The sequence below is a fragment of the Micropterus salmoides genome, unplaced genomic scaffold, assembly GCF_014851395.1.
Source record: "Micropterus salmoides isolate LMB-PRFRI ecotype aquatic unplaced genomic scaffold, ASM1485139v1 Ms_hic_scaffold_7, whole genome shotgun sequence".
Taxonomy (NCBI): Eukaryota; Metazoa; Chordata; class Actinopteri; order Centrarchiformes; family Centrarchidae; genus Micropterus; species Micropterus salmoides.
The window spans coordinates 36,927,005-36,950,419 of NW_024044459.1; the positions used below are offsets into that span (position 1 = coordinate 36,927,005).

A 23,415-nucleotide genomic window follows, 5' to 3' on the forward strand; every position below is an offset into this window, starting at 1 on the left:
GTCTACCTGTCTGTCAGGTGTCTCAGTCCATCACTCTGTAACCTGTCTGTCTGTCTACCTGTCTGTCAGGTGTCTCAGTCCATCACTCTGTAACCTGTCTGTCTGTCTACCTGTCTGTCAGGTGTATCAGTCCATCACTCTGTAACCTGTCTGTCTGTCTACCTGTCTGTCAGGTGTATCAGTCCATCACTCTGTAACCTGTCTGTCTGTCTACCTGTCTGTCAATTGTCTCAGTCCATCACTCTGTAACCTGTCTGTCTGTCTACCTGTCTGTCAAGTGTCTCAGTCCATCACTCTGTAACCTGTCTGTCTGTCTACCTGTCTGTCAGGTGTCTCAGTCCATCACTCTGTAACCTGTCTGTCTGTCTACCTGTCTGTCAGGTGTCTCAGTCCATCACTCTGTAACCTGTCTGTCTGTCTACCTGTCTGTCAGGTGTCTCAGTCCATCACTCTGTAACCTGTCTGTCTGTCTACCTGTCTGTCAGGTGTCTCAGTCCATCACTCTGTAACCTGTCTGTCTGTCTACCTGTCTGTCAGGTGTCTCAGTCCATCACTCTGTAACCTGTCTGTCTGTCTACCTGTCTGTCAGGTGTCTCAGTCCATCACTCTGTAACCTGTCTGTCTACCTGTCTGTCAGGTGTCTCAGTCCATCACTCTGTAACCTGTCTGTCTGTCTACCTGTCTGTCAGGTGTCTCAGTCCATCACTCTGTAACCTGTCTGTCTGTCTACCTGTCTGTCAGGTGTCTCAGTCCATCACTCTGTAACCTGTCTGTCTACCTGTCTGTCAGGTGTCTCAGTCCATCACTCTGTAACCTGTCTGTCTGTCTACCTGTCTGTCAATTGTCTCAGTCCATCACTCTGTAACCTGTCTGTCTGTCTACCTGTCTGTCAGTGTCTCAGTCCATCACTCTGTAACCTGTCTGTCTACCTGTCTGTCAGGTGTCTCAGTCCATCACTCTGTAACCTGTCTGTCTGTCTACCTGTCTGTCAGGTGTCTCAGTCCATCACTCTGTAACCTGTCTGTCTACCTGTCTGTCAGGTGTCTCAGTCCATCACTCTGTAACCTGTCTGTCTACCTGTCTGTCAGGTGTCTCAGTCCATCACTCTGTAACCTGTCTGTCTACCTGTCTGTCAGGTGTCTCAGTCCATCACTCTGTAACCTGTCTGTCTACCTGTCTGTCAGGTGTCTCAGTCCATCACTCTGTAACCTGTCTGTCTGTCTACCGGTCTGTCAGGTGTCTCAGTCCATCACTCTGTAACCTGTCTGTCTACCTGTCTGTCAGGTGTCTCAGTCCATCACTCTGTAACCTGTCTGTCTGTCTACCTGTCTGTCAGGTGTCTCAGTCCATCACTCTGTAACCTGTCTGTCTACCTGTCTGTCAGGTGTCTCAGTCCATCACTCTGTAACCTGTCTGTCTACCTGTCTGTCAGGTGTCTCAGTCCATCACTCTGTAACCTGTCTGTCTGTCTACCTGTCTGTCAGGTGTCTCAGTCCATCACTCTGTAACCTGTCTGTCTGTCTACCTGTCTGTCAGGTGTCTCAGTCCATCACTCTGTAACCTGTCTGTCTGTCTACCTGTCTGTCAGGTGTCTCAGTCCATCACTCTGTAACCTGTCTGTCTGTCTACCTGTCTGTCAGGTGTCTCAGTCCATCACTCTGTAACCTGTCTGTCTGTCTACCTGTCTGTCAGGTGTCTCAGTCCATCACTCTGTAACCTGTCTGTCTGTCTACCTGTCTGTCAGGTGTCTCAGTCCATCACTCTGTAACCTGTCTGTCTGTCTACCTGTCTGTCAATTGTCTCAGTCCATCACTCTGTAACCTGTCTGTCTGTCTACCTGTCTGTCAGGTGTCTCAGTCCATCACTCTGTAACCTGTCTGTCTGTCTACCTGTCTGTCAGGTGTATCAGTCCATCACTCTGTAACCTGTCTGTCTGTCTACCTGTCTGTCAGGTGTCTCAGTCCATCACTCTGTAACCTGTCTGTCTGTCTACCTGTCTGTCAGGTGTCTCAGTCCATCACTCTGTAACCTGTCTGTCTACCTGTCTGTCAGGTGTCTCAGTCCATCACTCTGTAACCTGTCTGTCTGTCTACCTGTCTGTCAGGTGTCTCAGTCCATCACTCTGTAACCTGTCTGTCTACCTGTCTGTCAGGTGTCTCAGTCCATCACTCTGTAACCTGTCTGTCTGTCTACCTGTCTGTCAGGTGTCTCAGTCCATCACTCTGTAACCTGTCTGTCTGTCTACCTGTCTGTCAGGTGTCTCAGTCCATCACTCTGTAACCTGTCTGTCTGTCTACCTGTCTGTCAGGTGTCTCAGTCCATCACTCTGTAACCTGTCTGTCTGTCTACCTGTCTGCCAGGTGTCTCAGTCCATCACTCTGTAACCTGTCTGTCTGTCTACCTGTCTGTCAAGTGTCTCAGTCCATCACTCTTTAACCTGTCTGTCTACCTGTCTGTCAGGTGTCTCAGTCCATCACTCTGTAATCTGTCTGTCTACCTGTCTGTCAGGTGTCTCAGTCCATCACTCTGTAACCTGTCTGTCTGTCTACCTGTCTGTCAGGTGTCTCAGTCCATCACTCTGTAACCTGTCTGTCTGTCTACCTGTCTGTCAGGTGTCTCAGTCCATCACTCTGTAACCTGTCTGTCTGTCTACCTGTCTGTCAGGTGTCTCAGTCCATCACTCTGTAACCTGTCTGTCTACCTGTCTGTCAGGTGTCTCAGTCCATCACTCTGTAACCTGTCTGTCTGTCTACCTGTCTGTCAGGTGTCTCAGTCCATCACTCTGTAACCTGTCTGTCTGTCTACCTGTCTGTCAGGTGTATCAGTCCATCACTCTGTAACCTGTCTACCTGTCTGTCAGGTGTCTCAGTCCATCACTCTGTAACCTGTCTGTCTACCTGTCTGTCAGGTGTCTCAGTCCATCACTCTGTAACCTGTCTGTCTACCTGTCTGTCAGGTGTCTCAGTCCATCACTCTGTAACCTGTCTGTCTGTCTACCTGTCTGTCAGGTGTCTCAGTCCATCACTCTGTAACCTGTCTGTCTACCTGTCTGTCAGGTGTCTCAGTCCATCACTCTGTAACCTGTCTGTCTGTCTACCTGTCTGTCAGGTGTCTCAGTCCATCACTCTGTAACCTGTCTGTCTACCTGTCTGTCAGGTGTCTCAGTCCATCACTCTGTAACCTGTCTGTCTACCTGTCTGTCAGGTGTCTCAGTCCATCACTCTGTAACCTGTCTGTCTGTCTACCTGTCTGTCAGGTGTCTCAGTCCATCACTCTGTAACCTGTCTGTCTACCTGTCTGTCAGGTGTCTCAGTCCATCACTCTGTAACCTGTCTGTCTGTCTACCTGTCTGTCAAGTGTCTCAGTCCATCACTCTGTAATCTGTCTGTCAACCTGTCTGTCAGGTGTCTCAGTCCATCACTCTGTAACCTGTCTGTCTGTCTACCTGTCTGTCAGGTGTCTCAGTCCATCACTCTGTAACCTGTCTTTCTGTCTACCTGTCTGTCAAGTTTCTCAGTCCATCACTCTGTAACCTGTCTGTCTGTCTACCTGTCTGTCAGGTGTCTCAGTCCATCACTCTGTAACCTGTCTGTCTACCTGTCTGTCAGGTGTATCAGTCCATCACTCTGTAACCTGTCTGTCTACCTGTCTGTCAGGTGTCTCAGTCCATCACTCTGTAACCTGTCTGTCTGTCTACCTGTCTGTCAGGTGTCTCAGTCCATCACTCTGTAACCTGTCTGTCTGTCTACCTGTCTGTCAGGTGTCTCAGTCCATCACTCTGTAACCTGTCTGTCTGTCTACCTGTCTGTCAGGTGTCTCAGTCCATCACTCTGTAACCTGTCTGTCTACCTGTCTGTCAGGTGTCTCAGTCCATCACTCTGTAACCTGTCTGTCTGTCTACCTGTCTGTCAGGTGTCTCAGTCCATCACTCTGTAACCTGTCTGTCTGTCTACCTGTCTGTCAGGTGTCTCAGTCCATCACTCTGTAACCTGTCTGTCTGTCTACCTGTCTGTCAGGTGTCTCAGTCCATCACTCTGTAACCTGTCTGTCTGTCTACCTGTCTGTCAGGTGTCTCAGTCCATCACTCTGTAACCTGTCTGTCTACCTGTCTGTCAGGTGTCTCAGTCCATCACTCTGTAACCTGTCTGTCTGTCTACCGGTCTGTCAGGTGTCTCAGTCCATCACTCTGTAACCTGTCTGTCTGTCTACCTGTCTGTCAGGTGTCTCAGTCCATCACTCTGTAACCTGTCTGTCTGTCTACCTGTCTGTCAGGTGTCTCAGTCCATCACTCTGTAACCTGTCTGTCTGTCTACCGGTCTGTCAGGTGTCTCAGTCCATCACTCTGTAACCTGTCTGTCTGTCTACCTGTCTGTCAGGTGTCTCAGTCCATCACTCTGTAACCTGTCTGTCTGTCTACCGGTCTGTCAGGTGTCTCAGTCCATCACTCTGTAACCTGTCTGTCTGTCTACCTGTCTGTCAGGTGTCTCAGTCCATCACTCTGTAACCTGTCTGTCTGTCTACCGGTCTGTCAGGTGTCTCAGTCCATCACTCTGTAACCTGTCTGTCTGTCTACCTGTCTGTCAGGTGTCTCAGTCCATCACTCTGTAACCTGTCTGTCTGTCTACCTGTCTGTCAGGTGTCTCAGTCCATCACTCTGTAACCTGTCTGTCTGTCTACCTGTCTGTCAGGTGTCTCAGTCCATCACTCTGTAACCTGTCTGTCTGTCTACCTGTCTGTCAGGTGTCTCAGTCCATCACTCTGTAACCTGTCTGTCTACCTGTCTGTCAGGTGTCTCAGTCCATCACTCTGTAACCTGTCTGTCTGTCTACCTGTCTGTCAGGTGTCTCAGTCCATCACTCTGTAACCTGTCTGTCTACCTGTCTGTCAGGTGTCTCAGTCCATCACTCTGTAACCTGTCTGTCTGTCTACCTGTCTGTCAGGTGTCTCAGTCCATCACTCTGTAACCTGTCTGTCTGTCTACCTGTCTGTCAGGTGTCTCAGTCCATCACTCTGTAACCTGTCTGTCTGTCTACCGGTCTGTCAGGTGTCTCAGTCCATCACTCTCTAACCTGTCTGTCTACCTGTCTGTCAGGTGTGTAACAGTAACAAGAACTGTCACTGTGACGACGGCTGGGCTGCACCTTTCTGTGAGGTCAAAGGTTACGGGGGCAGCGTGGACAGCGGACCCACCTGGAACGGTACCTTCACCTTTACACCTGACTATTGGAGCATTAATGCTAATTTATCAATGCTAACTTAATAACGCTAATACACAACTTACTCCTCGACACCTGTCTCTTCATCTAGAACATTTTATTTTGTAGTTTCAGACACGTCGACTTTAGTGTGCTGTATTTTGGATCGCTGCACTCCCTGCACAAATGTTTCACAATAAAAGCATTGGATTCTAGTCAACCCCAGTAGATCAGCTGTAATCCCGACTCTCTGTCCTCCTCAGATAAGGACACGTCTCTCAGAGACGGCCTGCTGGTCTTCTTCTTCCTCGTTCTTCCTCTGCTCGCACTGGGTGCGTTTGTTTTCCTGCGCAGGAACGAGCTGCTGCGGCGGTTTGGGCTGAGCCGCAGGAAGAGGTCGCAGGGATACCAGTGAGTCTGAATCACACGCACACACGTCTGTAGCAACCGTAGACTGTATAAAGACATGGCGTTGTGTCTGCGACACCCGTAGGTTTCTGAACAGCTGTTTTGAAGCTCAATGCTCAAAGTGGGCGGAGCTGGTCGTCGCAAAGAAGCTAAAGAGGCTATATGCTACTCGCCAAAAAGTGATTCTCTGCCATAAAAGGATTGTATCGCCCAATTTAAGTCTACAGCACGATCACTTTTTGGATTCGGACTTGTCGACGGTAACTTTATCCTGGCTGGCGGTTAGCAGGACCCGGCTCCTCCGAAAACATCAGAGCACATCTTGATAAATCAACCACAGATTTTAGGTTTAAACAACTATATTCACGCCTTAAAACTGCATCTGTGACACAGACAAAACTCAAGTGACTGCTGACATCACTTCCTGCCGTCGTGCCGCAACATCCTGAAGGTTTCAGCAGAGTCGGCAGCAGCTGACGGGGGGTGGGGGGGGGAACTCTCAGCTGTTATTTCTATTTATAATCAGGTCAGTCGACAAACAAGGACGGTGTGATGACCGCTCTAAAACTGTCTGTGCTGCGTTCAAGGACTCGGGTTTCTCTTCTTTGTGTAAGATTTAAAACTGAAGCAACACTGGATTTATATACACACATCTATATAAATCTACATTTATATAATCTAATATCTGAAGCATTATGGTGGCATCCTGACGGTGTCATCCCCCGTTTCTATCAACCAAATCATTGCACTAAATAACTTACTAGTTTCAAGTCTTCTTCAACACAGCATGATGTTCATTTAGTAAATTATGGTCCCATTTAGAGGAACAGAGACCAGGAAGCAGGGGAGGCTTTAGGGCGGGGCTACAAGCTGATTGACAAGTCGCTACCATGGTGACCTGTCAATCAGGATAGAGGCGACTCGTATCCGCTGCTCTTTGAACATTTAACCAGCGGTGCTGAAAAAGCTCATCAGGAGAGCGAGTACTTCTGGTAAGTAGGTTTAGTTTAAAGCCTGTTTATCGCTAGCCAAAATTAGCATCCCAGCTAATATCACAGTTAATGTGAATCACAGATGCACTTTGCTAACTAAGCTAACTAGCTCCACCGTCTTGTTCAAATATGGTCACGTGACGTCCGGTTCCTGGTTGCAAAGAAATCAACATGGCGGCGTCCAAACTGCCAAACTCGAGGCTTCAAAACAGCAGTCCACAAACCAACGGGTGACGTCACGGCGGCGACGCCAACTTTGTTTATACCGTCTGTGGTAATATCACAACTTCCTTCTCCTGTCAGTGACTAAAGGTCAAAACTACTACATTTATCTGTGGCTTGTAAAGAGCGTAGTCCTGCCAGACTTGTTGTGAAAGCCTTGAGCATCACTGATCTGTTGTCACTTCCTGTTTTCAGGGCTGACGGCGCAGCTTCAGCCAATCCCAGCAGAGGACCGACTCCCAGAGCGCATCCTCCCCCCCGGAGCAACGGCAACAACATCGTCAGAGACGGAGTGAGTTTGCCGCCTCCAGACCGACACTGATGATAGACTGAGTTTTTCAGACTAAACCTCCTCCTGTCCTCTAGAAATCATCTGTTTAGCATCATAACTTCTCTAAATGTGATCAAACCCCACGAGTCCAAAATGCTACAGAACCTTTCTTATTATGTAGTTTTATAACTTCACCTGTAATGTGGCCAAGATTTAAATGTGATGGAGGCGTAACCGCGTTTTGATAAGTTATGACCTCATCCAACAGTCTGAACGCAGACCCGACAGATCGTCACTCGTTCAGATCAGTTAGTAACCTTTTTTTATTAATCACCACAGCAACGCCCCCGTTAATTAGCGGTAGCTCATTAGTCTCCTCAGCTTTTAGTTGATTTGTCTACGTGACGTATTAACATTAATGTGATAAACCTGCCTGTGACCCTGCTGATCAGGACGCCGCTGGCCTTGATGGCGGTGATGGTGTCACTGTGCTCCCGGTAAGCCTCAGCTTCACATCGGTCTGTTAGATCTCAATAGGTGCAGTGTTGCTTTGATGACTACGCTTTCACCCTGTTCCCGGGGTTCCCAACAAAGTTATTATATCAGTTGGTCTGTAGACTAACAACAAGTTTATCTTCTCTACAGTCTCATACCGTCAGTTCTCTACCGTCTTGTTTACCAGGCGGGTCAACTCATGCAGTTAAATTAGTTACATAAGTTGTGTGAGTAGTTAACTGATGAGTGAATTAATCAGACTTTATCTCTACTATTCGTTATCTGTAGTTATGAGACCGCAGCAAGATAACACGTGAATGCCCTCTGGTGGACAATCTACACAACTGTTAATTATGGGCTGTATACACTGATACGTATTTATCTGCAATTAGCGATAACGTGTATATCGGCCTCCCGGGTATATCACCGGCCTCACGGGTATGTTACCGACCTCCTGGGTATATCACCGGCCTCCCGGGTATATCACCGGCCTCCCGGGTATATTAAACGGCCTCCCGGGTATATCACCGGCCTCCCGGGTATATTAATGGCTCCTGGGTATATTACCCACCTCCCAGGTGTAGTCCCAATGAAAATATTGGCTGACCTGCCTGTGTGTTTTTTCAGAATCTACCTGGTGTCTCCAGCATTGCCTGCCCCAGCTTTAAGTAGCTGCCCAGTAAACCAATTCACTGTTTAGCTGATTGATGGTTGCTTGATTGGCTGATGTAGTGGATTGATGATTAACACATTAGTAAATTAGATCACAGGTGTGAGTGTGTGTGTGTTACTGACAGAACTAATGTAAATCATAGTCCTAACATCCTCTGCTCTCTCTCCATGTGAAGCACCACGCTCAGCTTCTGCCACCACAGGAGGTAAAATACTCCCTTCACTACTCACCCTATAATACTTCTACTGCAATCTGTAATACTGCCACTGTAGCGCTCTGACCTCTCTTCTCTGTTGCTACTTGTAGTAAATATTTTTGTTTATTTTTACATTCTGTTTGTCTGAAGGTTTTTAAAACATTCATTTACAAGTTTACTCAAGTTAAAGTGAAATAGCATTAGCATCAAAATATACCTAAAGTACGAATTTCAGAATAATATTATATTACTAAGTAGCTTAGAAGTAAATTATATTAAATCCAATATAATAATAAAAATATTTTTACAGGGAGGGATTTTTAGAAAATATAATGGTTCAAATTAATACATCAGGATCAACACCTTTTAAACTAATCAGAAAATCTTGCATTTCCTGTGTGCGTGTGCGTGTGTGTGTGTGTGTGTGTGATCAGGTGGTGGAAACCAGCAGGACAGCTCCCCCCCACGCCACGAGGCCTCCTCCTCCTCCTCTGTAAGAACAGTAACACACCTGGATATTTCAGCTCCTGTAAACACTGAAACACATTAGAAAGTGTCTCAGCACAAAGTCCTCTTACTAGCTTTATCCAGAGATTTCAACTGCACCTCACAGTCTTGTTTAAAGACGTAAAGTCCTGGAAAAAGCTAGAAAGTAACTCTACGCTAACTGGACCTAGAAAGTAACTCTACGCTAACCAGACCTAGCAAGTAACTCTACGCTAACCAGACCTAGCAAGTAACTCTACGCTAACCAGACCTAGAAAGTAACTCTACGCTAACCGGACCTAGAAAGTAACTCTACGCTAACTGGACCTAGAAAGTAACTCTACGCTAACCAGACCTAGAAAGTAACTCTACGCTAACCGGACCTAGAACGTAACTCTACGCTAACCAGACCTAGAAAGTAACTCTACGCTAACCGGACCTAGAAAGTAACTCTACACTAACCGAACCTAGAAAGTAACTCTACGCTAACCAGACCTAGAAAGTAACTCTACGCTAACCGGACCTAGAAAGTAACTCTACGCTAACCGGACCTAGAAAGTAACTCTACGCTAACTGGACCTAGAAAGTAACTCTACGCTAACCGGACCTAGAAAGTAACTCTACGCTAACCGGACCTAGAAAGTAACTCTACGCTAACCGGACCTAGAAAGTAACTCTACGCTAACCGGACCTAGAAAGTAACTCTACGCTAACCAGACCTAGAAAGTAACTCTACGCTAACCAGACCTAGAATGTAACTCTACGCTAACCAGACCTAGAATGTAACTCTACGCTAACTGGACCTAGAAAGTAACTCTACGCTAACCAGACCTAGCAAGTAACTCTACGCTAACCAGACCTAGCAAGTAACTCTACGCTAACCAGACCTAGAATGTAAGTCTTAGCTAACCGGACCTAGAACGTAACTCTACGCTAACCAGACCTAGAAAGTAACTCTACGCTAACCGGACCTAGAAAGTAACTCTACGCTAACCAGACCTAGAAAGTAACTCTACGCTAACCGGACCTAGAAAGTAACTCTACGCTAACCGGACCTAGAATGTAACTCTACGCTAACCGGACCTAGAACGTAACTCTACGCTAACCAGACCTAGAAAGTAACTCTACGCTAACCGGACCTAGCAAGTAACTCTACGCTAACCAGACCTAGCAAGTAACTCTACGCTAACCAGACCTAGAATGTAAGTCTTAGCTAACCAGACCTAGAAAGTAACTCTACGCTAACCGGACCTAGAAAGTAACTCTACACTAACCGAACCTAGACCGTAACTGTACGCTAACCGGACCTAGAAAGTAACTCTACACTAACTGAACCTAGAACGTAACTCTACGCTAACCGGACCTAGAATGTAAGTCTTAGCTAACTGGACCTAGAAAGTAACTCTACGCTAACTGGACCTAGAAAGTAACTCTACGCTAACTCGACCTAGAAAGTAACTCTACGCTAACTGGACCTAGAAAGTAACCCTACGCTAACTGAACCTACACCGTAACTGTACGCTAACCGGACCTAGAAAGTAACTCTACGCTAACCAGACCTAGAAAGTAACTCTACGCTAACCGGACCTAGAAAGTAACTCTACGCTAACCGGACCTAGAAAGTAACTCTACGCTAACCGGACCTAGAAAGTAACTCTACGCTAACTGAACCTAGACCGTAACTGTACGCTAACCGGACCTAGAAAGTAACTCTACACTAACTGAACCTAGAATGTAACTCTATGCTAACCGGACCTAGAATGTAAGTCTTAGCTAACTCGACCTAGAAAGTAACTCTACGCTAACTGGACCTAGAAAGTAACTCTACGCTAACCGGACCTAGAATGTAAGTCTTAGCTAACCGGACCTGGAACGTAACTCTACGCTAACCGGACCTAGAACGTAACTCTACGCTAACCGGACCTAGAATGTAAGTCTTAGCTAACTGGACCTAGAAAGTAACTCTACGCTAACTTTCATTAACTGGACCTGGAAAGTAACTCTACGCTAACTTTCATTAACTGGACCTGGAAAGTAACTCTACGCTAACCGGACCTAGAAAGTAACTCTACGCTAACTGGACCTGGAAAGTAACTCTACGCTAACTTTCATTAACTGGACCTGGAAAGTAACTCTACCCTAACTGGACCTGGAAAGTAACTCTACGCTAAGTGGAACTAGAAAGTAACTCTATGCTAGCTGAACCTAGAAAATTACTCTACGCTAACTGGACCTAGAAGGTAACTCAACGCTAACTCGACCGGGCTGTAGAAGCTGACTTTTAAGCGAACCAGACCTATAAGAATCTAACTGGACCCAGAAGGTAACTCTACGCTAACTGGACCTGGCTGTAGAAGCTAACTTTAAGCAGGAGGAAACTGTTTGCCTAGCTCCGTCAGAAGAGACAAAATCCTACTCCCACCTGCATGAAGTTGGGTTTGGAGTTCGGTTGGACAGGTGTAGAAATGTAAATGTTAAGAAATTCTGTTTTATCAGCGTTGTTGAATTGTCTTTTTTATTTTAATTTTTCTCTCTCAGGAAACCGAAACCTTCCGCTACATCACAGCCTCTGGTGCCTCAAAGACCTGCCCCCGCTCCACCTGTTTAACCAGTCAGGAGGCCCTGACACCCCTCCTCCTTTTCCTCTTCTTTATCTTCAAACTCAGTCTCCACCCACTCAGTGCTGATTAACTGGCAACAGCTAAAAAACAATTCTGGAGCCAGAATGGCCCGGGGCCGAACTACGAACTGGATCGCTACACCAGGAAACTGGACCCAGTCAGACTGGACTGGGAATTCTCCAGAACAAACAGCAACGCACTGCGACTGACCTGAAGCAGCTATAGTCTTTCTTTCTTTCTTACAAGTGCAGCTGGGAGACAAAACCCTACTCCCATCAGGCGACACATTGTCTGCTCTGTGATCAAACCAGCCAATCAAATCTCCAGAACGAGTACCTGTGACGTAGCCGAGCCAAAAACCAGATGAACTTATCAGTACCCAACCAAAAATTTACTCAGCAGCATCAACTGTTTGTATCTCTGTTGTTAAGCGTTATTTAGCACACTGACTGGCTAACTAACATTCGCTAGCTAACAGAAGATACAAGATCATAGCAAATGCTAGTTAGCTGCAGTGTTTCCTTATTGTCAAACTGTTGCTAGCATTACTGAGTATCCACTGTGTAGTTAGTTAGCCAGTTTGTTAACTAATGTTTAATTTTAAAAGTTATAAACATGCTAATGCCATTTGGCCTTATCACCAGTTGCACAGTTATTTGTCACTGCTGAGTCATTACCCAATCGAATATTTATTCATCATCATCAACATTGCGAACTCCAAAAACGAGTGGTAATAATTACCTTACTTAGATCTTTGCTAACTTTTGCTAGCTAACAACTTTAGCAGCCTTACAAGTAATTGAGTAATTGTTTCGAAGCATCTGTGTGTCCCACATTTAATACTAGCCCTAGCATTATAAAATATTAACTATATATTAATCTAGCCAGTTTGGTAACTCATGTTTAACAGCTACCAGCACAACAGAGCTCACATGTTAATGAGCTAATTGTGTAGCTTCACAGTCACTCCCCAATCAAACGACCTCTGTTGTAAAGAGATGTTTTCATTCACCACCAACGTTTGTTACTGAACTAATTAGTGAGCTGGCTCCTTAAATGCTATCTGACAAGTTAGTTAGCTACATTAGTAGAGTGTCAGAGAGGCGCGAGCTGAGACACACTGTTCCAGTTTAACCCTACATGCTAGCTAGTTAGCCTGCCAGATTGCTAACAAACATTTGCTTGCTAAGAGCAAGTTTAAAAGATCATGAGCTAATTGAGGTCATCTACAGTGTCGTCCTTCATGCTAGTACTATATAATATTAACTATATATTACTTTTATATTATTATTACTGTCACTGGGTCCTTCAGACTGGAGACAAAAGCAACTTCTCTTCTTTAACTGATGACCATTGATTTTACTACAATGACAGCTGTCTAGCAACTAGCTAGCTAAATAAATACAACACTACTCGCGTCATTCTCTCTGCGCCGTAATTAATAGCTGTGGCACAATTAAAACATGCCAAATCAACGTCGACTGGTGGACCGTTTTCTATCAGCGCAGTGCATGATGGTATATACCGCTTGGTTATTAACCATAGGTTGTACACTACATTCTCAGACCGTTTTCATCTCAGGGCGTCCAGTACCAATGCTTGCAGAAAAAGTGACTGGGGCGTCTTGTACAGACCAGAAGTACTAGCTAGCCAGTGCTAGCTAGCTAGCTATGTTTGTGTTAAAGGTGTTGACAGCCCCCCAAAGCCCCATACCCTTAACCACAACCATCAGAAATGTTAGTACCTAACCAAGCGGGAAGCTTCCGGTCAGCAATATGATGCGAACGCGGAAGTCCCTGAAACCTGCATTCCATCAAACGGCCAGCAGGGGGCGACTTTTCTGGTTGCAAAAAGAAGTGTCCATTAGAAATAATGTCAAATGACCAAACACTTTCCTGATGAGTTTTCTAAAGTCTTCTTCGATACAAAATGATGTTCATTTAGTAAATTATGGTCCCATTTATTTTAAAATAGACCACAAAGCAGAGTATGTTTCAGGGCGGGGTTATCTATGATTGACAAGTCGTTACCATGGGCACTTCCTGGTTGCAAAAACTCGACATGGCGGCGCCCTATTGGCTAAACTCGAGGCTTCAATACCGCAGTCAACAAACCAACGGGTGACGTCACCATGACTACGTCCACTTCTTATATACAGTCTATGTACGTAACCTAAGTCACTGACTTTATGCATGTCGAGCAGCTACCCTCCTTTGTGTTGCTGGGATGTAGCAAACGGTGGCGTTTCATACGGACACTGAAGGGTACTTTTAGCGTAAACAATTCTTACGGTTTGTCACGCTGTCTGAAAGCGTCAGTTTGAGGCACATTGAGATGAGAACGCGTTGTAATTCTCACTATACATCCGATCAGCACTACAGAACGGAGGACTCGCTATACAGCGGACTGTTTAGTGAGTGATCTCGGACACAGCCGTACTGTCCATGCACATTACTGTCCCACAATGCAACTGTGATGGTACTCCAGGTCTCCGGTTCGACTCCGGACCGTGCAGTACGTTCTCGGGGGCAGCCGGTCTGGCCGCGATGACGCAACCTGATGATGATCACTAGGAATTTGCTGCTCACTATTGATTAAAATATCACATAATATAAAGAGTTGTAAAGAGAGCAGAGCAGGAGTGAAGGGGACAACGTTGTCTCTGAGAACGCTGGCACATGACAGAGGTTTAGCTAATGGTCAATAAATGTACTGATTGGCTGGTTTGAAGACACAGAGGTCACTGTCACTGGAGGCGGAGCTTGCACTTGGACACTAGTTTCTTTCTGTCTCTGAGTGAATGAAAGCACTGGTGCCGTCTGATTGGACGTCCCCCGCTCAACACTGTCATAGGAATGTAACGCACCCCCGCTGCTGGGTGCGGGTGCGCTTGGTCTCCACCACCCGTTTTCGCACGGTGCTCTCTCTCCACAATTGTAAAACCACAGTATGCAACGGCGTGTGAGTGCAGAGCTCCTCCGGATCTGTCTGTGACCGTGCTGGAATGTGAGGAACACCCCGTCTCAACACTGCGATGTTCAGTGTCTCCTGTGGAAAACTGGCTGAGCGTTCACGAGGTGACGTCCTGATATTCCCAGAAACTCCGGTGGAGTCTGGCTGAGCTTTCACATGCCCCGATTTGTGACATGGTTCTTCTGGTGTGTTCATGTGCTTTTAAGTCAGAATGTGGAAGCAACGTGGACGCCGCTGCAAAGATGCGTTTGATTAGCTAGGTCACATGGACTGCGAGCTAACCGTTATAACCTAAAACCATATTACAATTGACATGTTACCAAAAAATGTATATGCAGTACGTGATTTTGCACCATTAATCAAAAGTTTCTAACCATCAGCCATGTTTCTGCGAGCATGACGTCAAGAACTCTGCAAATCGGGTACCAACATTTTCTTTGACTTTCAGAGTTGTTCCAACTTCTCGGGAAATCATTTCTCCCATTATTCCGACACCACGTGAATGCACGGTGAGCCCGCTGCTTCTTCGGAGGCTGTTAAGAAGCCTTCTGGGAAATGTAGGCCATCCCTAAAACTGGGTCCACGTTTATCCTGTCGTGTGGGCGTTTTAGTTCAAACAGCATTTTCACATTCAGCCGTCTCAGTGTGGCCGAGGGGAAGTTAGCTCGACAGTTCATGTTCTGTTCAACCTACTCAGCGTCACAGACGGTGTTGAAGTGTCTGAAGGTGGAAATTATCCGTCAGACTCTCAGCTCTCGCCACAGGAACTCCTGCTCTAAAAGTCCTGAGAGCGTCTTTAACGCCACCTGAATGCGAGGCACTGAACGAAACTCTGGACATCCAGTCTGAACACTTAAAAACATTCAGGACGTTTTAGTTTCTCTCTTGTTGTGTGAACGCTGCGGACGCCGGAGGGGGGGAGTCCCTGCTTTCTCCCCCGCCACTCACGGGTTCCATTCAAGCGAGGGATTTTTACTCCACCAGTAAACCAAATGTTTCTGTTTCTGTCCGGCCGGCTTCACCTGCTGTTAACTGACTTGTCAGCCGCCCACTGCAATTAACGAACCTGGAAGCACTGTGTGAAGAGAACATCGCGGTAATATTTTTATCTGCTTTAGTATATTTTTAATTTGCCGTGGACTCCGATGAGGATTAAAATAAGTAACTCATAGGGCTAATCTTGTGCCGTTTGGTCGATTTCAAGCAAAAAGAACAATCAGTGTTTCTCCCGTAATTTTATTCCCGAGAAAAGAGAAAACTCTGGAGGACAAAGTGATCAGATTATTTAGAGACCTGAGAGCAGCTGAAGCTCACGAGAGCATCAAATTACAGTCAGTAATCTGCTGAAATTAAAGGGTGAATAACTCAAATTTAACTAATCTCACGTTCAGACTCAAACCAGCAGTGAACGGATCTCCTAACGAGTCCTTCCTCTGAGCCGCAGAGCTCCATCGTTATCCAGAAACCATTAAAACCTAACGATTACTTTCATTATCAGTTAAGTGTGTCTAAAAAATGTCAGATAATACTGAAAAGTCCCAAAACCCCAAAGATATCGAGTTTATTGTGATATAAAACTGAGAAAAACAGACAGTCTTCACACTGGAAGTGTTTTAAATGATAGTTTCAGGTTAACTATTGAAGTTCTATCGTTGAAGCTTTATTTCCTTTAGCGAGCTCACATGAAACAAAAACCTAGTACATCACATGCAGTATCATCACTGAGAGAATGAACGAGGCTCGTGAATGCTTTCCATTCTCTCAGTGTTTGGCGCGCAGCTGCGTTATCGCTTTATTTACAGTGTAAACGTTTCACAGCGTGAGGGAGTAAAAGGTGAACGAGTGAACCAGCCTCGGACCTCCCGGTGAAGCCGGCGCTGTCCTGTTTGAGTGACGCTTGCTAACATCTGCAGTGATACACACAGCAACCATTTATTTACGGTGTTTTTCAGCAGGAACCAATGGGCTCGGAGCTGAGAGCCACAGACAGGAAGTGAGACAGGACTGACGTGTTGTTGGTTTGAGTCTGAACATGAGATTTAGTTTAAAATATATATATAATAACAGCAGACTGACCCTTTAAACGCTATATTGTGAGTGGATGGGTGTGTATGAGTGTGGATCTATGGCTGTGTTTGGGTTGGGTACTTGTATGATAACAGAATCAAACACAGATCGAATGATCGCCTGCTCTGAAGAAAAATGTTGCTATGATTTTATGGCCCCGAGTTCGGTCCTTCAGGCTGAGACCCCTCCCAACCTGCGTAGGCTTACTGTTAAACCACACTACGGTTTACAGTAACACTTTAAGCCTACAGGTAGTAAAAAATGACTACAAGTGTTTGGGGGTGTGTAGGAAGCCTGAGAGGTAAAACTCAGGGCGGCAAAGTCTGAATGTGACTGCAGTTATATTTATGCTAAACCTGTGTACTCTGTGTGTGTGTGTGTGTGTGTGTGTGTGTGTGCTGTACCACAGCAGGTAAGGTGGGTGTGATTGGTCGACCTCCCTGTAAACACTGTTATCACCATGGCAACGCAGAGAATCTCATTACCTTTTTCTATCATAATAAATATAGGATTTTTTTTTTGTTTTCTTTATTTTGCAAAGTGTAAACATGTTATCTGTGGTAAAAACAAACTTTTATTTCATTATTAAATATTGCTGTGTCACGTGGAAACCTTGTGAGGCTGATTGATTATTATGTTCCTGTAGGTATGTTGTGTGTCAGCTGATGTATAAATACACTCAGGTACAGCACACATAATTAAGATCTACGGGTCCTGAAGGCTTAAACCTGCAGTGAAATTTAGTTTATTCTCCATCAATCAGACCCCAACAGCCAGCTGCGGGTTCAGTCTCGTGTTCACACTTTACTTTCTGGTGAAAACTTGAAGCTACTTGTGTTACGTTCAGCTGTCCAGGTGCAGACGGCTCCTACATTTTATTCAACAGGTGAAATCTTAAAGGTGAGGTAAAGTTTGCAGTCCACAACAAAACAGGTGAGAGGTCCTTAAGTCCAAAACTGATCCTATAAATCCTAAATGACTGTCAGGAAGCCAGGGGAACAATCCAGAGACACGAACACGCACCAAGTGAACATAATGAGAAAGGTGAAACCACTCATACAAGCAACGACACAGAAACAAGGAAGTCAAACATCTGATGACGTCTTCAGGGAAGAAAAAAAAAACATCTCAAAATGTCAAAACAAGCAGCTTAGAAAGAATCAGCTCTTTTTATCAGCTACAACATTTACATGCTGCCATTTTAAATGCAGGAATTTTACTTATAATGGAATCTTTTTACAGTCAGTATTACTTTTTTTTTTTTTACATAATTAAGGATCTGAATGTGTGTCCACTACTTTCTGGTGCAGCGTTGGGAAGGTTACTGTCTAAATGTAATAGGTGTAGTGTAACTATTTTGGTAACTTTATCAAAGTAACATGACTTGTTAGATTTAATAACTTTTTGATTGCGTTTCTAAATTTCTAGTGAAAGTTTTCAGCTGTTTTCAGTTGAACTGGCAGACGGCGGCGCTGCACAAACACCAATCAGAAGCATCAGAACAGCATCAAACTAAACAGGTGCGGCAGGAAACTGCAAAGGAAAAGATTGTGCACATGTAACTGTAAGAGATTACAATTACATTTATTCTGTAACTAAATTACACATTACTAGTTACTCCGAACACTGTACTGGTGGTACAACAGCAGTAGCTGTAGTCTACTACTTTATCAGTGTGATTTACAGTCCCCTCCAAAAGCATTGGAACAGTGAGGCAAATTTCTTTGTTTTTGTTGTTCACTGAAGTCATTTGGGTTTAAGATCAAAAGATGAGACAAGAGTTCAGAATTTCAGCTTTTATTTCCTGGTATTCACATCTAGATGTGTGAAACAACTCAGGACATGTCACAGTCTGTATTAGACCACAGCATTCTTAGGTGAGCAAAAGTAATGAATTAATCTTAAAGTAAATAACATTTAATATTTGGTGGCAGAACCCTTGCTTGCAGTAACTGCCTCAAGCCTGCGACCCATCGACATCACCAAACTGTTGCATTCTTCATTTGTGAAGCTATTCCAGGCTTTTACGACAGCTTCTTTCACTTCTTGTTTGTTTCGGGGTGTTTCTCCCTTCAGTCTCCTCTTAAGGAGGTGAAATACCTTCCACTTTTTCCCCTGGTGAAGTTCTTTGTTTTGTTGGCAGTGTGCTTTGGCTCATTGTCCTGCTGCATGATAAACTTCCTCCCCGTTAGTTTCAATGCATTTCTCTGTAATCTGGCAGACAAAATGTTTCTGTCCACTTCTGAATTCATTCTGCTGCGACTATCATCAGTTACATCATCAATAAATATTAATGAGCCTGTTCCAGAAGCAGCCATGACATCACCTCCACCATGCTTCACTTAATCTAAGATTAATCTTGGTCTCTTGGTTTTGATAAACTGATCAAGAACAACATTGTGATTGGAGGATGCTGCTTGATACTCACTAGCAACAAACTGTGTATCCAAGAACCCCTTAAATCTGAGTTAATAATGACATCAGACAGACTCCTCTTGTAGATTAGTCATGGAAAAGAGAACTCTGCAAGTTTTTCTTTTGTATCAAGCAGCAAAAACGTTGAAGTGTTTGAGTTAATGTGACTTGCTTGGCATTGCATTTTTCTGCGATGTGACTATTGCGCAAGGACACATTGCGATGACGATGCTCAAACAATATACTGTGCAGCCTTATATGGAATAAACAAAGTTATATACAATGGAAGAGAATATTGTGTACATATATATATATAAATTGGCAAAATATAAAATATATAGAACAACAACGATTAACAGTTAACAACAAATATTTGCAATGTGCCACATTTGTGCATGATATGAAGTAATAATTGGACGTGCAGATACATTTGCATATTAGCTGCAATCTCCCTTCCCTTCAGGACCTGCACGCCTCCAGGACTCTGAGGCGAGCAGGAAAGATTGCAGCTGACTCCTCCTATCCCGGCCACAAACTGTTCCAGACTCTCCCGTCTGGCAGGAGGCTGCGGTCCATCAGGACCAAAACCTCTCGCCACAAAAACAGCTTCTTCCCATCTGCAGCCTCATCAACAAGGCTCGGGCCCCCTACTGACCCCCCCTTCAAATAATACAATGGTATTGTAAATATCACTGCATATCATATCATGCACATTGCACATATTTGTTTGTTTACTTTGTTGTTGTTGTTAATTGTAAACTGTTGTTTTCCCATTGTTATTTTTATTTTATTTTTTTTATATTCTTTATTATATTCTTCTGTTATTCTTATATATTTGCATTTGTTTAGTACATATTTATATATTTCTACATCTGTTTATGTCAGCTGTATGTCTGTCTGCGTGTAGCACCTCATCACCACAGCTAATTCCACTACTTGGCAATAAAGCTCCTTCTGATTCTGATACTAAAGCATTAAGTTATTAAAAAAATTAATTTAAATGTCAGATTAAACATTTTCATTAAACCCTGAATTTAATTCTGTTTATTTATTTAAAAAAAATGTTTTTGCAAATTTTATTTTATCCCCCTAACGTGCGTCTTGACGTCACTGCCGCATCACGCAGAGGGCCTCGCTCCCGTGCTCCGCGCCCCCCTCGAGGAGCTGTCATCATTTTACCGGGAGAGAGGCGAAGGGCATCCGGGAGACCGGCCGAGAGGGGAGCCGCTGAAACCCGTTTCTCGAGGTCAGTAACCGGAACTTTTAGGCCCTCACGACGTCCCGAGAGATTATTACGCTCTGGTCTCCCGCGCGGGAGACACGTCCTGGTTTCCGTTCAGAGAGAAAAGTAGAAATCAGTCCGCAGGAATGTGAGACAGACAAAACCTGTTAGCATGTTACCCGCGTGCTAGCTGACACACACACGTTAGCGGGTACAGGAGGGTTCAGGTTCAGGGTCGGTGCTCGTGGAAGTGACGCTTCACTTAGTAAAAGATCAGCGCTGATATTAACCTGCGAGTTTGTGACCTGACGTCCGGGTAAGTTGCCTAAATTAGCAGCAGTGTAGCCGCTAGCCAAGCGCGCTAATGCCAATTAATATTCGAAAGTTACAGCTAACCGGCTAATTACGTAACCCAACACGTTTTATCCCAGGCTGATGAATAATAACCGGCGCTCTGTAGCTTCCGGTCTGAAGGTTTTAGGTCATTTTCACAGAAACATTCAGAAGAGGACCATTTTATACTGTTGTCATAAAGCAGGCTGTGTAATTTTCGGGAACTCATGACTTGTGAAAGGACAAAGTGACCGACAGCTAACGCAGCCAATAGGGAAGCTTTGGAGTCCTATTTCCGGGCGGGATTTGTCGCTGTGAGCCAATCAGAAGGCCGGGGGCAGGCAGCGGTGGGCGGGTCCCGGCTCGGGGTGAGGGAAGGAGAATGGAGGCAGGCAGGGAGTGGAGACCCAGCAAGGTCAAAACACAGACGGACAAACTCCAGCTGAGGCAGCACGTGAAGGTTCCTCGGCTCCGGCAGACGGGAGATAATGAAAGCTGTATTTATTTTAGAAGATTAAAGTCTTCTGGAGGCTTTACTGGACCTTTACTGCCTCTGACTGCTTCTGTCACAGGCCGGGGCTTTGGGGAAGTGGACCAGCAGGACTGTGAGGAATGACATTTGACAGGTTCTCAGGCTGCAGGGGAACGCTTGCAGCCTCAGGTGTGTGTTTGACGGGTTTGTCCCACCGCGCTTCACCTGGGCTCTGCAGCCCAGACCCACGACACACCCGTGATTGTTGGGACAAAGACGTTAAACACAAATCCCAGTAGTGCTGAGAGTAGTTGGAACACGTTTGGTCTTGTTGCCAGAGTCTTAAATTAGGTGTGTCGTGATGTATTGGTGATAACCTTGTTGTTTATTGGGGTGACGACGGTGATAAGACACATCTTTGGTGTGGGAGACCAGGGTTCGATTCCCAACGCATCCAGTGTGTCCCTGAGAAAAGACACTTTAAACCCTAGTTGCTCCAGAGGCGTGCGACCTCTGACATATATATAGCAAGTGACCCTGCACTAAACCACAGCAGGCCAATCACAGCGCAGTATAGGACTCGCTCTAACTGAGGGCCGACGCTGACTCTAATGTAAAAAGAGTCGTTTTCTAGCTTTCTTCTGCTCTATTTTTCTAAAATTGGAACTGAACTTTTTGGCTCACCTGCCAACGGGACTGGTAGATGAAAAAATCCACCGACCAAACATATTTTTTACTGACCAAAATAATAACTTGTCTTTTTATGTCACGTGAACATTTGTTTTCTTACTTTAAATTGAGATAATAAGGTATTCTGTCGAATACAAACTTAAAGAAGCTAGTGCAGCCCAAACCACCCGCCATAAAACGGAGCTCTAAACCGGAAGTTAACCTGCTAAACGGGCAGAGGTCAACACTGTGGACGCTATAATGCTACTGCCAACTAGCGTATTTAGGGTAACTGCAGAACAATTCAGACTCCAACTTGTGATAACTTGGTTTGTGGGGACATAAACACGTGTTAACGTTTTTTTTCCATTTAACGAAATAGTCCCCGTGCGAGAGCTGCAAATGAGCTATAAAGTTATTCAGGACACGTTCTCAGATACAGTTGGACAGTTTACTACAGACACCCAGTGAGCAGGTCAGGTGTGTGCTGAAGAACAGAAAAACATCAGTAGTAACTGTATTTATAAAAATGGAAAATATCTACAAACAGAAGAAAAAGCAGAAACACGAGTGCGTGAAAAATAACAATCCAGAGGCTTTGCTGGTGACCACCGTGGTCATGTGTTTCACAACTTGTCACTGCCACCGTGTATTCATTTCCTTCTGTTCACATCTGAACTCCGTCTTCTTCTTTTTCTCTGTGACACTTTGTTTAGCCTTTTTGTCGCAGGGCGTTCACGCTGTAAACACTTCCTGTTCAGGCTCATGCTGTTTGAGGCGTGAACTCTCTCTCTCTCTCCCTCTCTAACACAGTGTCTCTCTCTCTCTCTCAGTGGACTAACGCACCACCAGTGGACGCTTCATTCATCCCTCTCTCTCGCCGTCTGGGACTGAGCCGGGTGGACTACGTTTTTATCCCGTCTTCGTTCTGAGGTTGAGGACGTCCGGCCCGTCGGACTGACCACCACCACCGTGTGCGTGCGATACTTTAAGGACTGCTCATGCATCGTTTAAGGACTTGTGCGGCGCGATTGCGTCCGCTCACCGCCTCGCAGGCGGCTCAGACTGTCGGCCAGCAGCGGCCAATCACAGTCGCCTCCGCAGGCGGCACAAGGACGTTTCAGCCAGTCAGGTGCTACACGGCGCCTGTGGCCTCGGAGCCGTTCCTAAACGGGACGAGCTCCAACTACGTGGAGGAGATGTACTATGCCTGGCTGGAGAACCCCAAGAGTGTTCACAAGGTAAGGAGCCGTGGAGCCCCCTGCTGGTGTGGAGGACCACAAACAGGGACACGGACATACAGGCGCCTTAAAAAGGAACGTAAAACATTAAGTATGGTCATCAAACGCTAGTTAATGGTGCTGTGAAGCAGTCAGTAATGTTGTTTCCCCCGTCCGGGCAGTAGCTGCAGAAGGTTTGAAGGATTAGTTTATATAAACGGTATGTTTTCAAGTACGTAAGGAGCTTTTAATTGAATGAAAATACTTCTCAAGCTTCCTTTTTCAGTGGATAAAAGCTGTGGAGCCGAGAGCATTTCATGTTTAACATTTCATCCTTAAATTAAATTATGAAATTAATTATGTCATTATCATTAAATCATGACGTTACAGTGAGCTGCTGTTGGATGCTTCTAATACTGCATGAGCGTCTACGACGTTAAAGCTACAACCAGAGCCGCTACGGCTCAGACGACAGCGGTTCACAT

General features: G+C 45.3%; 3 protein-coding genes across 3 annotated transcripts in view; 2 read left to right on the top strand and 1 right to left on the bottom strand.

The window, feature by feature from the left end:
* adam9 (ADAM metallopeptidase domain 9) overlaps positions 1 to 13,337 on the top strand; it is a gene marked incomplete in the record, with an annotated part of 55,064 nt that extends 41,727 nt beyond the window's left edge. Inside the window, 6 exon segments of the mRNA XM_038703264.1 lie at positions 5,093 to 5,198; positions 5,459 to 5,606; positions 7,013 to 7,109; positions 8,432 to 8,461; positions 8,887 to 8,945; positions 11,477 to 13,337. Of these exon segments, the coding sequence (XP_038559192.1) occupies positions 5,093 to 5,198; positions 5,459 to 5,606; positions 7,013 to 7,109; positions 8,432 to 8,461; positions 8,887 to 8,945; positions 11,477 to 11,546 (510 nt within the window).
* Positions 1 to 23,415, bottom strand: part of LOC119891504 (scavenger receptor cysteine-rich type 1 protein M160-like) — a 1,270,577-nt gene that overhangs the window by 176,675 nt on the left and 1,070,487 nt on the right. The window lies entirely within an intron of this gene.
* ogdha (oxoglutarate dehydrogenase a) overlaps positions 20,116 to 23,415 on the top strand; it is a 44,521-nt gene continuing 41,221 nt past the window's right edge. Inside the window, 2 exon segments of the mRNA XM_038703244.1 lie at positions 20,116 to 20,260; positions 22,544 to 22,951. Coding sequence (XP_038559172.1) covers positions 22,712 to 22,951 — 240 coding nt within the window. The 5' untranslated portion in view covers positions 20,116 to 20,260; positions 22,544 to 22,711.